General features: G+C 40.2%; 1 protein-coding gene across 2 annotated transcripts in view; it reads left to right on the top strand.

Annotated features, from left to right (window-relative positions):
* Positions 1 to 13,769, top strand: part of Golim4 (golgi integral membrane protein 4) — a 92,473-nt gene that overhangs the window by 56,359 nt on the left and 22,345 nt on the right. The window contains exons 2-7 of one of the 2 annotated variants that reach the window (NM_001399468.1): positions 1,892 to 1,966; positions 3,280 to 3,329; positions 5,078 to 5,131; positions 6,698 to 6,848; positions 9,659 to 9,741; positions 10,500 to 10,583. In NM_001399468.1, coding sequence (NP_001386397.1) covers positions 1,892 to 1,966; positions 3,280 to 3,329; positions 5,078 to 5,131; positions 6,698 to 6,848; positions 9,659 to 9,741; positions 10,500 to 10,583 — 497 coding nt within the window. The remainder of the gene's footprint in view (positions 1 to 1,891; positions 1,967 to 3,279; positions 3,330 to 5,077; positions 5,132 to 6,697; positions 6,849 to 9,658; positions 9,742 to 10,499; positions 10,584 to 13,769) is intronic. The other variant, NM_001399469.1, reaches the window with a different exon arrangement.

The raw sequence follows: 13,769 nt of genomic DNA, 5'->3' as shown, positions 1-13,769 counted from the left end.
GAATATCCATTACATGCCATTGTGTGGCGTTAGTTCATCTTGACTAATGACCTTCAAAGTATAAATAGAAGAATTGAGACGAGTGACAAGGATTGATTAGCAATTTCTCTTCCAACGGAAACAATAAACCCACTAGATAGATCGCCGGCTCAAAAGTCTGAGAAATGCATGGTGAAATAAGTGTGTGTGTGTGTGTGTGTGTGTGTGTGTGTGTGTGTGTGTGTGTATTGTGATCATGTTTTCTAAAGAGACATAAAGACTCTACCTGGTCTTATCTTTAACACTTATGAAATGATTATGGAAATATGGGCTTCTATATTCTAATGAACTGGAAAAAATGCTTGCTTGCAGTCTCTTCGAAAAGACTTTTCAAGTAAAAAGAAATAGGGTAATAATTATCAGCAGTGGATAAACAAAATGCATATCACAATTACTAGTGTAACCTTTCCCTTTTCCTGCCTTGTCCCAGCAATCATTCAGGGTAGGGGTTTTACTACCAATGTAGGCGACAGAGGAAGGAGAGCAGCAGTCACTAGTAACAGAAGCTGTGACTGAGAGGTCAGAGGGGGAAGCAGACAATGCCTGCAGCAGCAGCAGGTCATAGGGAGAGGGAGAGGAGAGGAGTTACTGCGATCCTGACAACATTGGCAGCAGCCGTTTGTGTGAAGACAGTTCTTGTGTTGTATACAGACAGCTATTGACCAAAGATGATGGAATTATATGTAGCCAAAGGGTGCTTGGGGCTGATCAAAGAATGGAGTAACGGAATTGGCTTAGCTGGCTGGAAAATGAGAGCATAGTTGACGTAAAGCTGAGTGAACAGGAGTTGGAGGGTGCATCTGAAATTGAATTTATTCCTTTCTCAGCCCTAACTGCTGCTCACTCTGCAATGGAGGCTTCCGTTCCCAGATAAAGTCTGGGAGACATTTGTTGGTTTCTCAGGCTCCTCTAGGAATTAAGACAAAATCAAAGACCCCTGAATTTTTCAATAGCTTTTACCTGTACACGTGGCATTGGTTTGCTGATAATTGTATATGATCTAGTCTAGTGTAATAAATCATATTTCATTCACTCCAAGGTGAAGTGTCTTTCACTTGCAGCTTCTGCATGCTGCAGATATATATCGCTCAGGGCATTAAGAGCTGTGGTGAGCTATGTTCCCTTGTTCTCTCCACATATCAAGCTTCTTCCCTTCTCTCCACGCACCTGGCTTCTTCAGAGTGTATCAATAAGCAGAAAGCAAAGAAGGCAGGAAAACCTGGAATAGACAACAGTTTGCTGTCATGGATATTGAACCTGACTCTTTGTGAGCATTTTCTTTCAGAAGTTCTCCACCCTCTTTTTTTGTGCTTCGTTTATGTGTTGGCTCAGATACTCTACCCATGCACTGCTTTGCTTTTGATGCCAATTGGTTTAACTCACACTGGTTGAGATGCAGAGTGCACTGGCTTTTCAGATAAGGGATCTTGAGAGGGAAATGCTCTCTGATACTTACCAGGGGAGTTAGAACAGGAGATGTGGATGAGCGAGCAACTGCTTTGTGGCCTGTAATTGAAGTCATGCACATTACCTGGGAAGACATATGCTGGACCTCCTAGAGACACAGGATTAAGAGGGAGCAGAGGAAAGAGTTTCTAGATAACTGACATATAAGTGTTTGCTAGGGTGCCCACCCAGAATTATGCCTAATTACTTGTCTATTTTTGTGCATATTGTTTGCACAAAATCTAGATCTTTGAAAAGATCTATCTGCTGCCTTTACCCCAAATGTGAAAGTTTGTTTTTATGTTAATTGGATGTGAGCCCTATACTCTTTTATGTTTTTAAAATTGCTATTAATTTTACTCTAGACCCTTTAGTACTAAGACAAATTTAACTCTTTCTCTTCCAGTTGTGTATGAACACAGATCAAGATTAGAGAAATCTTTGCAAAAAGAAAGGCTTGAACACAAGAAAGCAAAGGAAGGTAAGACCCTGTGAGCTTGTGCCTTGATGTTTCCCCCTACCCTTCTTTGATGGACCATGTACTTGAACTACGATGCTTTTTGGTTATATATTTTTTGTTGTCTCTCAAATTTGCCTGAAGCCAGTGCTATAGGTGGGCAGAAAAGGACAATAAATCTGTTAGGCACAGTGCAGACATTTTATGTAGTCTTGGTAATGGGGAAGTAGCCCTTTCTTCTCCTGTGGGACTTCAAGTCAGATAGCAAATGGAAGATGTGTGAGCTTCATCACCAAGCCATGACTCAAAGACCTTCATCTCCTTCAGTCCTGTAAAGAAGCATCTGTATTAGAGGCTCCAGATTGGGTTTAGAAACTTTCCCTTCTTTGGCAGCCTTCATGGGAACCATATAAATTAATATATGACTTCCTTTCTAAATATTACATAGTTGTATCACTAATGCATCAAATCTCTGTTGACAGCTTGGGTTGGGGAAACCATTCATTGTTTAGAACATGACCCACCCCCTGGAATCTTTGGAATGAAGCAGCCATTACTATAAGTGCACAAAAAATTTGACTAACACAGCTGTTCAGTTAGAAATTGCCACCTCACACAGGCAGACCGTGCTACTGAATTTTGTCAGAGCTTTGGAAGCAAGCATCCACTCTAGATCCTGCTAAATGGAAGTTGTCTCCATTCTTCGTCCTTGTTTATTCATGTTTTGTGATGCATCTTGGCATTTAAACCCTTGCTCCTTTGGTGAGTGTGGGGGATGAGTGCTGAGTACTATGGAATACTCTCCTGACTCGTAGGTTGAACAGACTTAAAACTTCTGAGAAATGCTTTAAGACTTTGCCTTGTCTTCCACTGCAGAGTGATTTTATAGAGCCATCTAGTGGGTAATGAAGTTTTCAGAGCATTGAACATGACTTGGATGGCTTGATTGTCTTTTCAGCTCCTGCAGGAATTTAGTGGGCCCTCTAGTGGGTAGCCGTAGATCACCCTTGTCTCAACTGTACCCGCCTGCCCCTCCGTTTCAAAGGCAGGTTTCACAGAGATATTTATTCTGAGTGTGCTATTGGTCACTTGCCATGGCTTCTGGTGATGCCGGGTTCGAAGACAGCAGGAAAAAGTGGAAAACTCTAAGCTTTGTCATCTGTTTTCCAAAGCTTCAAGTGGTAAAGTGAAACACATAAATCCTTAGGGCTATTGATTTGAACTAAAACCATTTTTGTATGTCTGAGTAAAGTGTAGCATTTTTTTCCTCAGAGATGTGTAAAAGTTTGTATGTGGGTTAACTTATACTTTACTTTCCCTATTTTTATCTTTCCTAGATTTCCTTGTTTATAAGTTAGAAGCACAAGAAACACTGAACAAAGGAAGGGTAAGGCTTTGTTTTGTTATGTCTTTCCTTTTATTTTCGTGATCTTTGAGGGAAATAAAATAGAACTGCAACAAAGTTTACTCTATCACAAGCATCATAGAGTGGACATACATTTTGCTCAAAAAAAAAAAAACTGAAAAAACTGAGAGGAAAACTTGTACTCATTGTTTATTTAAACCTTACCTTTTCTTGCTTCTTGACACATTGCTGATGACCAGTGATAAACTGAGGTAGCTTCTCTGTGTCACATAAAGATGTTTGGTTACATTTGATTACTGACTGCATTTTGAAGCAGGTTCTCATATATCCAGGAAGACTTCAAAATCATTGAGTAGCAGAGGATAACTTTGAATTCCTGATCCTCCTGCCTTTACTTTCCTCATGCTGGGATCATAGATATGTGCTCCCATGTGTGCCAGCAGGGAAGGCAGTTTTATTCCCTCTCCTATTTGCTCATAGTGTCTTTTTTCTCTGACATGTAAGAGTTCTGTTTGCTTACAAAGTACTATCGACCAGGAGAACTGTCTCAGAGTTCGCATTGCAGGAATCTGAAGAATGAATTATGCACAGAATGAGTGATGTTGCCATTTAAAAATATTTTAAAGTTAAAATTGGCTGGAGACAAGCCAGTCTTTGTCTTACACTAGAAAAATGTATGAGTGTTAGTTGAATAAAACATTAGTGTTTAGTAATTTCAAAGCTGAGGAAAGTCAGTTCTTTGAATTGCATGAAAGACATTTTCGGCTTTCAACTCTAACTTGCTTTTAAAAGCCCCAACCAGACCTGGGTGCACACAATTGTATATTTTGTAGTATAATTTCTTTATAAACTAAAAAAAAGAAAGAAAGAATAGCAGGGGGTAAAATGATGACCCAGGAGTGTAGTTTATTTTATGAGCTATGAGGAGAAAACACAGGAGTTCCCCTGTGTGGTGACAGCACAGCAGGGGAGTGCTGTACAAAAAAATGAATCAGCCTAGAGAAGGGAGTGGCAGTCGAGGAGGTTGGAACCAGGAGGGATGTCTGGACAGCTGCTCCCTTATACCACAGGGATGTTCTAGGATGTGGGATCAGCAGGGAGACTTCAGCTAGGGCTCAAGCTGCATTTCTCGCTTTGATTCTGTGTAATGTACTGGTATTGGTTCTGCTTTCTCACTGTGGTGATACAGTGCAGATTATGGGAATACCCACTGAAGTTTCAGAAAGAGCAGCCTTTTGATTCCTTCCTTAAGACAACATGAACTTGTGAGGTCTGTTCTTAACTGATCCTCTCACCTGTCCTGGATACTAAAACCCATATTAGCCATACACAGTGACTTTCAGAAGTTCAATGACTATCTGGGCCTCTAAGCTTCTTTGGATTATGAGAAACAGAACCAAACAATTCTAAGAATCCTGTCAACCTATCATTTTATGATTCCATGTCTAATCTTTTTATTACTCAGAGCTTAGGAACCCAGGAGAAAATTGAAGCCTCATTTCTGCTGTTAAATAAGAAATGGGACTTCTTAGAGGGTGGCTCAGTGGTAGAGTAATTGCCTAGCACATGCAAGGTCCTGAGTCCAATCTCCAGTACTACTAACTAAAAAGATAAAAGAAATGATCCTGAAGACATGCTGTCTCTAACACAGAATTTATGTTAGCTTTCAGAAGCAAAAATAAAAATCTTTTATTAGGGAATGAAGCTGTCCACAGCAATAGAAACACATTGCCCAGCTTTTTGTTTATTTGGTTTTCTTTTCTTTACAGCAAGATTCTAATAGCAGATACAGTGCATTGAATGTCCAACATCAGATGCTGAAAGTAAGTAACCTAACTGTCCTTCATGAATGAGGAAAGGAGCAGGTGACATTTGAACCTGTTAATAATGTTTAATAGAATAAAAATGAAGGGTTAGAAAAAGGTGACTTGGTATATATTGTCACAGTTATCAAAAATTATCAATTATTTTAATACCTAAGCATGATTATTATGTTTTTACAAAAATGTGGTTAATGTATTACCTGCTTTTTTAATATAATAATTGGTTATATATGGGTTAGCTATTTTTTAAAATTTGTTCTCTGATGTCTTTAGAGTTTGCGGTTTGCTTAGTCTCTCACAGTGGTGTTTATTTTACACAGACTGGAGTGTGTAGAACTCAAAATCTTTGTGTTACTAATGGCTAAGAGGTGTACTTTTAGCTACTCGGAGATCACAATTTATTGTTTGAATACTTTCTTTCCTTGGGCCTTGGGAAAAACTCATTCTCAAGTGTCAAAGAGAGATCAAAACCGCAAAAAGTAAGAGTTATTGATTCTGTCAACCTGATAGGCAGTAACACAGCTCTCAGCACCACGTGCAAATCCACCCAGGCTCTCTGCCCCACATTAGCCCTGGGTGTTAGTTTTCTGCTTCCTATCCCTTCACACAGTAGGGCACATACCTTCCACTGAACCTAGAACCTCTCTCATCTTCAACAATGTAGTACTTAAAGCAAGCCATCCTTCCACATAAACCATTTGGAGACTAGAGTTTAACAAACTTGTAAGGGTGGTGTAGAGTTCTGATAAGTAATCAAATAAATGAAAATTCTAGAAACAATTCATTACTTTCCCCAGTGGCAAGATGGTCACCTCTGCCTCTTCACTTCTGCAATCACTCTCAAACTGGGTCACTAGAAAACTGAAAACCAAACAAATGTTGAATAAAGTGGTCCTTTGTGGTCAGTGGTCCTGCCTTTGAGTATTTTCCAAATATCTACAAGAGAATTGAGTGTATATTGAATATAAGCAGACTTTTTCTTCCCATTATTTCTTTGACATTGTAGTCAATATAGCACCAGCGGTGTGCGTAATGTTTATCTTAGGAAGAGAAGCAATCTCAAAGGGATCGAAAGCGTGGTGGTAGAAATGTGCAAATACTGTACTGTGAAGGGTCTTGAACATTTTTCAGATTTATCTAGAGTTATCCTGTAACGTCCCATGAATACTTAGAGCCTCAATCCTGCTTATTAACTAGAGAAAATACACAAAGTAGCCACGGTCATATTTATTATTACCTTTACCTCTTTCCTTTGATACTTTGACTACAGGGAAATAGCTTTAGATTCCTCCACCCCTTTCCATTGCTTGTGTTAGCTTCCGACTCATGTTGGTATTTAAAACCAAGAGGAGGTTTACGTTTGAACACGATCTCAAACTTCTCAGTTGAAAAGTTAGGGAATGAAAGAGACAGACAAACAGAACCCAACCTTGTGGAATGAGTCTGTCCTGATTCTCACCTTCTGATAAGAGAAAGGCCACTCGGTGAAGGAATAAATGCTTGTGTGTCAAGAGGTAAGTGCTTATGTGGTTTAGAGAAGGTGTCATTCAAGTGTCCATCTTTTAGAGTCAGCATGAGGAGCTGAGGAAGCAGCACAGTGACCTGGAAGAGGAACATCGTAAGCAAGGGGAAGATTTCAGCAGAGCATTCAACGACCACAAGCAGAGATACCTGCAGCTTCAGCAAGAAAAGGAACAAGAACTTTCCAAGCTCAAAGGTATGGCCAGAGCTGCCTTTGTACACCGTTTCAGCAGGAGCACACACAGGGCTGCGGTGCTGACCTACCTGAAGGCCTTTACATTCTTTAGTGCTCTTAACGTTAATAATCACACTGAATAGCAATCTCTCTTGTGCATATTCTACTCATTATTTTTACTCTGCTAATTTTTGTTTCATGTAAATGGTGTTTTGCCTGCACATGTGCCTGTGCACCACAAGCATCCCTCAACCCCCTAGAGGCCCCAAAGGATGGTTGTGAGCTGACTCATGGGTGCTGGAAATTAAATCAGGATCATCTGGAAGAGCAGTAAGTGCTCTTAAATTCTAAATCAGTTCCTTTCTCATTATTTTTAAAGCAACATTCACATTTAGTAAAATTTTAATTATACACACACACACACACACACACATATCAAAACAGAACTACAGGAACTAGAAGGACACAAACGCATGATTTCTGACTACCAAGGTATTTCAGCCTCAGAGCTTTGCACACAAGACATAAGTGGAAAAGTGGAAATATAAGATGCTGTAGGGAACAGGTCATCCGTAAGCAAAGAAATTACACACATACACATAAAACACACATGCACGCATGCACACACAACACTTAGAAGAGATAGAAAGCAAAAAGGAGTCATAAGAAGCAACTTTTGGAAGAAATTTCTTGAAGGGATCTGAAACACGTGAGTATAGAAAGGGCCTGGACACTCTGATGGCCGCTTTCCATGCTTATACTACTGTTTGGTTAGAATAATTGTCTGACTGTAGTAATTGCTGTCAGTTACCAACTTGAATCAATCCAAAGCCACCTGAAAAGATCTCTTAGGTGGGCCTTTGAGTATGCACTTGATGGTTTTCATATTTGGGTTAGTTTAGATGGGTTGGCCTAATAGTAGACAGCATCACTTCATTGATTGAGTCCTGGGCTGAATGGAGATGGCTGGGAGAGCTAAATACAGGTATCCCTCTCTTTCTGAGTCTTCACTGTGGATGCAGTGTGACCAGATGTCTCACGTACCTGTGGCTGTGTTTTCCTAAAGGGATGTGCTATGACCTGGCCGTTTGGACTAAAACCTTCTGTCCCCCAAGCTGCTTTTGTCCTGGTATTTTATCACAGCAACGGAAGTGGAAGTAAGGCCAGACTCTAGATGAGATACTTAGGCTATAAAGTTGAAGCATTTTGTGATCAACGAAGGGGCAGTGGTGGCTAGGGACTGTGAGTGCAGGCATGTTTGGTAGCTTCGTGTGGTACAAAAGGTGTATCTAGATCTCCCCTCTCTTAAGGAAGGCTGACAGCATGGAAATCTATGTAATTCTCTTTATCATAATGACTATAATGGCTTATGACACATTTCCATAATGTATTAGGACCAGGGTTTCACCTGGTTCTAAACCCTTCTGCTGGATGGTTTTACTGAATTCTCATCACAAACCTGGAGGCAGGCAGGCCGGTGTCTTGCTTTACTTAGCCTATGGAGATCTGGAGGTTGGTGAGCAACCCTTGCTGGCTGAAACCCAGAGAACTCATGGAATCCACTGCCAATAAGTTTGAAAGTAAAAATCAGGATTAGCTCATCAAGGTTAGATTCCAGGTGTTTTTGTTAAAAAGCCCCATGCAATTTGCAGCACACAAAAGATCCTTGTGACCACTGGTGTCCTGTTTCAACTTCTGAGATAATCGGCTATGACATGAAGGCCGGATCTTATTTTGTTCTTAACTTTCTCGCCGCACGTGCAATGATAAATCCTGTGCCCACGTGTCCACAAGGGGCAATGAGAAAGTAAAACGGCACTGGGTGTGGTGAGAGAAAGGAACTGATACTCTGTGATGCTTAACTTCCCCTGGAGAGATGAAGCCTTGTTTGCAGAAGTATCTTTAGATGGGGACCATTTGCCTGGTGCAGTCCAGATTTAGGTAACATCTGCTGTCCCAGCTCGGGTATTAATCGTGCCCTGTTTCTTTCTACCAATCATTGCTTCCTACAACATAAATTGTAAAATCATCTTGTGCTATGTATTACCCTGCACTCATTGGCCTCATGCTGACAGATATTACTAGATCTATTTTTAAACAGTGATGAGTGTTCAAAGGTGGAAAAGTCTACGGAGGCACATTTTTCAAAAGATCACCAAGTTTATAAGTTTGAATACTGTTTAACATGTAAAATACATGTAATGATAGGGCTTCTAAAAATAGAGAGATAGATTTGGAATTCTCAAGAGCAAGCTGGTACCTGAATGGGGGAGGTTGGGAGTGGATATCACTCTGACTCCACACTCACATTCTAACTGGGGAAAGATCTACTTAGAGTTGAATTTAGATTGACCAAGAATCCAATGATAGGGCTACAAAAAAATTAGAGGTTATCATCAAACAAGTGGGGTTTCTATTGTCTCTAGTACCTTCTGAGGGGTATGAAAATTATAGATGCTATGAGAAATAATGTCTTTTCTGTTCATAACTACATTTGTTTCTGAAGATCCTAAAATCCGAGACCACCTGTCCATCACATTCAATCCCAAAGGATTGTTAATTAACAGAAATGTTTAATTTTCAACATCTGTATGAATAAGTTGTTTCCTTAATATGAAAAGTATAGACTGTTTCCAGAGGCCAATGACCCGGGTCATTTTGCAGCGAGCCTTTGATCCCATGTTGTGTGCCATAGGATGCAGTCTTGTTGACTTGGAATATTTTACTCTTAAAGTTCAAAATACATCTTTAAAGAAGTTTTCAAGTTTCAAATTATGGCCTAAAAACTAGAGAGTTCTCATTATTTATATGTGGTTGTTCTTACAAAACAGAAACTGTATATAATTTGAGAGAGGAGAATAGACAACTACGAAAAGCACACCAAGACATTCACACACAGCTTCAAGATGTCAAGGTAAGATGAATCAGACGGTTGGCTCTGGGGCGTTTGTCTCCTCTACTTTTCAGAATGGCTTCAGAAGTCATTCGTGGGAGCTGGAGAGATGGCGGAGAGGTTAGGAGTATGTGCTGACCACTGTTGCAAAGGAGCCACAGTTGGCCCCCTAGTACTGTAGCTCACAACCACCTGTACCCCCAACTCTAGGGAACCTAATGTCCTTGTCGGTCCTCTGTGGACACTGCACTCACATGCATACCTCTTGACCAACACACAAACACACACACACACACACACACACACACACACACACGCACGCACACACACACACAATTAAAAAATAAAAATAAAGATTTTTCTTTTTAAAAATTCCCTCCTTAATTGATCTGCTTTGCAAACTCATCCCTGACATGGGCTGTGCATTCCTGGAGTATACTTGGTACTTTTACCACTTTGTTGGCATAAGCTAAATGTGCCCAGGGACACCTGATGATTTCTGTCGATGCTGAACTCATTATCTTGTTGGATAATTACACTGCAAGGTGGTTTTTCCTACAGAGACTAACTTCTAGTGAAAGGTGTGTCTGGGGAGCAGGGCCATTTTGAGAGATTTTAGAAACCTCCATACATCGTACCTATCTCCAGTCATTTTTCAACTTAACAAATGCTGCTATCCCTTCCATCAAATGAGCAAATGACATTTGGGTGGCCGCACCAAAGAGTTCTGTTTTGTGACGTTAATTTAGCTCAACGGTGTAAACTTCTTTTTTGTGTAGCAACAGCATAAGAATTTACTCTCCGAGCACGAACAGCTTGTAGTGACTTTGGAAGACCACAAGAGGGCACTGGCTGCTGCGCAGGTTAGGAGGGAGCAGCCTTTGTTGGGTCCTTTGGAAGTCGGCTTCCTATTTCCAAATCCCTTCATGCATGTCGTTTCTGACAACACAGTCTTCAGAGAGTTATGACAGCACTCCTAATCCTGGGGAAAATGCATGCTTTTCAAAGTCACCAAAGAGACTACTAAATAAACTCTTCATTGCTTTTTATACATAACTGTATCTGCCTCTACTAGGTCCTCCATGAAAGATTCTTAACTCACAGTGTGACCTGTGAATCTGGACTTTTGCATCTCTCTGGCCTGTGTCAACTCTTGGTAAATTAGGTATAGGGTTTGTGATGCTGACTCCCTGAATAAATCGTTCCCAGATCTTTTCTTCTCTCCATCCCTTATTCCCAGCATCCCAGCCTACGTGCATACTCCTTTTAGGATAAGGTTTACATAGGGCTGTCCATACTATAGACTAGCAGAAGGGTCAGTGGAAAAGAAAACCAAGAGTCATGATCTCCATTTGTTCAGTGGATAGAACAGCCCCTGGAATAAGCCATTCTCTTGGTATATGTCTGTTAAATGACTAAACAATCAAACCCAAGCTGTGGAGAGCTTGGCAAGGTGGATCCAGATGTGGACTTTACAGCTAGAGAACCAGAGAAGTAAGACTGCCTGACTGACTCACTTGGTCTTAGCTTCAAAAAATTATTAAAAGCTGTAATACATCGGGCTCACACCTATTTACATCTCTTTCCGTGACTTCTGTTTGCCTTTAGGGGACTAGGCTGTTTGTTTGTTTTTACATTATAAAAAGAATTCATTTGCTTTGCAGTTTTCTAAGTGCGTTCTCACATTACAGTTTTCTTTAATGTTTTAAGTTAATCCTTGATGGTTTCATATGTATATGTAATATATGATTATAGTCACCTGGCGTTTCCCTCTCAAATCCCCTTGGGCCACCAACTCATCCCCTTGCCAACTTCACGTCCCCTCTCCCTTTTCATTTTATCTCACTCACCCAATTTGCCACCTATATGGACACGGGTTTGGGTCCATACACTGGAGCACTGGAAACCTAACTATGGCTACAATCACAGAGAAACATTGATTATCCTTCTTCTGTCCGCCATCAACCACCCATAGCTTCCACAGTTAGAGACAGGGCATTGTGAACTGTCCCTCCTTGGGTACTTCGGTCAATCAGGTGTCTGTCTATGTCTCTCTTGCCCGTGGTGATTTTTACCTTATATGAACTGATTATTTCTAAGCCTTGCTGCGTTCCGAAGTTTAAGGTTTGCCGAGTGTTATTTTATGGGAGGTTCACACAGTAAAAGGTGGGAAGCTGATGTGAACACTGTGTTGCAATAGCCACAAATATTACCATAAGCAACAATCTGAAAATGTGCAGAACTAGAATTAAAGTCATTTCTTTAGTGAACCGAACCAATTGTGAAGTAGCACATGAGTGGTCCTTCTGAGCCAGTGTTTGAGGTTTCTGCCATTATTCCATGCATGGTTGTGAACACGCGTGTCAGTGGAAGCCACAGTCACGCCTCGGGACATCTTCCACTTTGAGACAGTCTCTCATCAGTCTGGAACTCCCTGATCCCAGTCACCCCCAGGAATTCATCTAGTTTCCCTTCCCCAGACCTGAAAGAATTCTGTAATAGAATAAAAGATAAATGTGCACAAAGAACCTATGTATCATGTTCTATTTAATTATTTAGTGTATTTAACTGCATGTATAAACTTAAGAATTTTGAATAAGAGATTGATAAAAGGTCTGCCTTTTGAGGGTGGGTTTTTTTTCTCTTTTGGTCTTAATATTTATTCTATAACTAGCGCATCCCTTAATTGCCTTAATTAGAGCCATATGTCTCTATTAATTTGGGCTGAGGTAACAAAATACCATTGACTGGTGGCCTGGACACAACAAATCAATCACAGTTCCAGAAACCTGGAATCCTAAATTGCAATTACGCTGCCTACATTTAGATTCCTGTGAGGACTTTCATCTGGCTTGGTGACTCCTGGCATCTTGTATTGTCATGTTGTAGAGAGAGATTGAGAATGCTTCCTGGTTCCCTATTATCAGGGCACTAACTTCATTTATGACAATTCTACCCTTAGGACCTGAGTATCTTATAATATACGAACCTTTGATCTGTGGTTGGTATAAAAAAATTGTTAAATTTCAGATATACAAATTTTGAAGGGTACATACATTAAGTAAATAACATCATATCACAACTTCATGCAAATCTCCAAGAGAGGGAAATTTGTTCTTTCTGGTAATATGAAAAAAAACTCTTATGAGATTCTTTGTTGATAAATCTAGGGCTTATTGATGGTTCAGTGGGTCAAATGCTTGTCACATGAGCCTTTCAACCATACTTTGATCCCCAGAATCCACCAGAAGTGGAAGGAAAGGCCTTTGATACCCACAATGGTACTGAGGCAGGCAATCTCAATTATCTCCCCCGCCTCTCTCTCTCTCTCTCTCTCTCTCTCTCTCTCTCACACACACACACACACACACACACACACACACACACACACACACACACCCTTTGGCAGGCACTTTAAATTTTAATTTTAATTTAAGATCTAAAACAAGTTTTTTTTAAAAAAAAAAAACAGTATCATTTCTGGAGTGGAGGGCATAGTCTCTACATCTTTTCATATGATCCTTGGTGTACAGGGAACCACATCTTGACTACCTTCCTGGATTGCACACCTTAGAGCAATATTTCATAGCCTTCCCAATGCTGCACCACCTTAATACATTTCCTCATGCTGTGGTGAACCCCAACTATAAAATTACTTTTGTTACTACTTCATAATTGTAGTTTTGCTACAGTTATGATTTGTAATATAAACATCTGATATGCAGATGGTTTTAGGTGACTCCTGTGAAAGCGTCATCTAAGCGCCCCCATCCAAGAGGTCACAGTGTATGGGTTGAGAATCACTGCCTTAAAGGAAGAGAAAGAGAATGGATGGAATTGAGTTTTATATATCTCTCCACCTAAGACCATAGCTATGTGGATGTCACTTGTTTTGTTTTGTTGGTTTTGTTTTTGGCTTTGGTTTTTGTTGTTCTTGTTTTTGATTATGATTTTTGTTTTGTTTTTGAACTCCAAAGTTGAACACCAAATGTTCTGATTAATTTCTGAAGTACAGGCCACTGCCAGTTACAAATTACATTTTCATAGAA

This window comes from Rattus norvegicus, chromosome 2 (assembly GCF_036323735.1).
Source record: "Rattus norvegicus strain BN/NHsdMcwi chromosome 2, GRCr8, whole genome shotgun sequence".
NCBI classification, from domain to species: Eukaryota; Metazoa; Chordata; class Mammalia; order Rodentia; family Muridae; genus Rattus; species Rattus norvegicus.
This window is presented reverse-complemented; position numbering and strand designations above follow the sequence as displayed.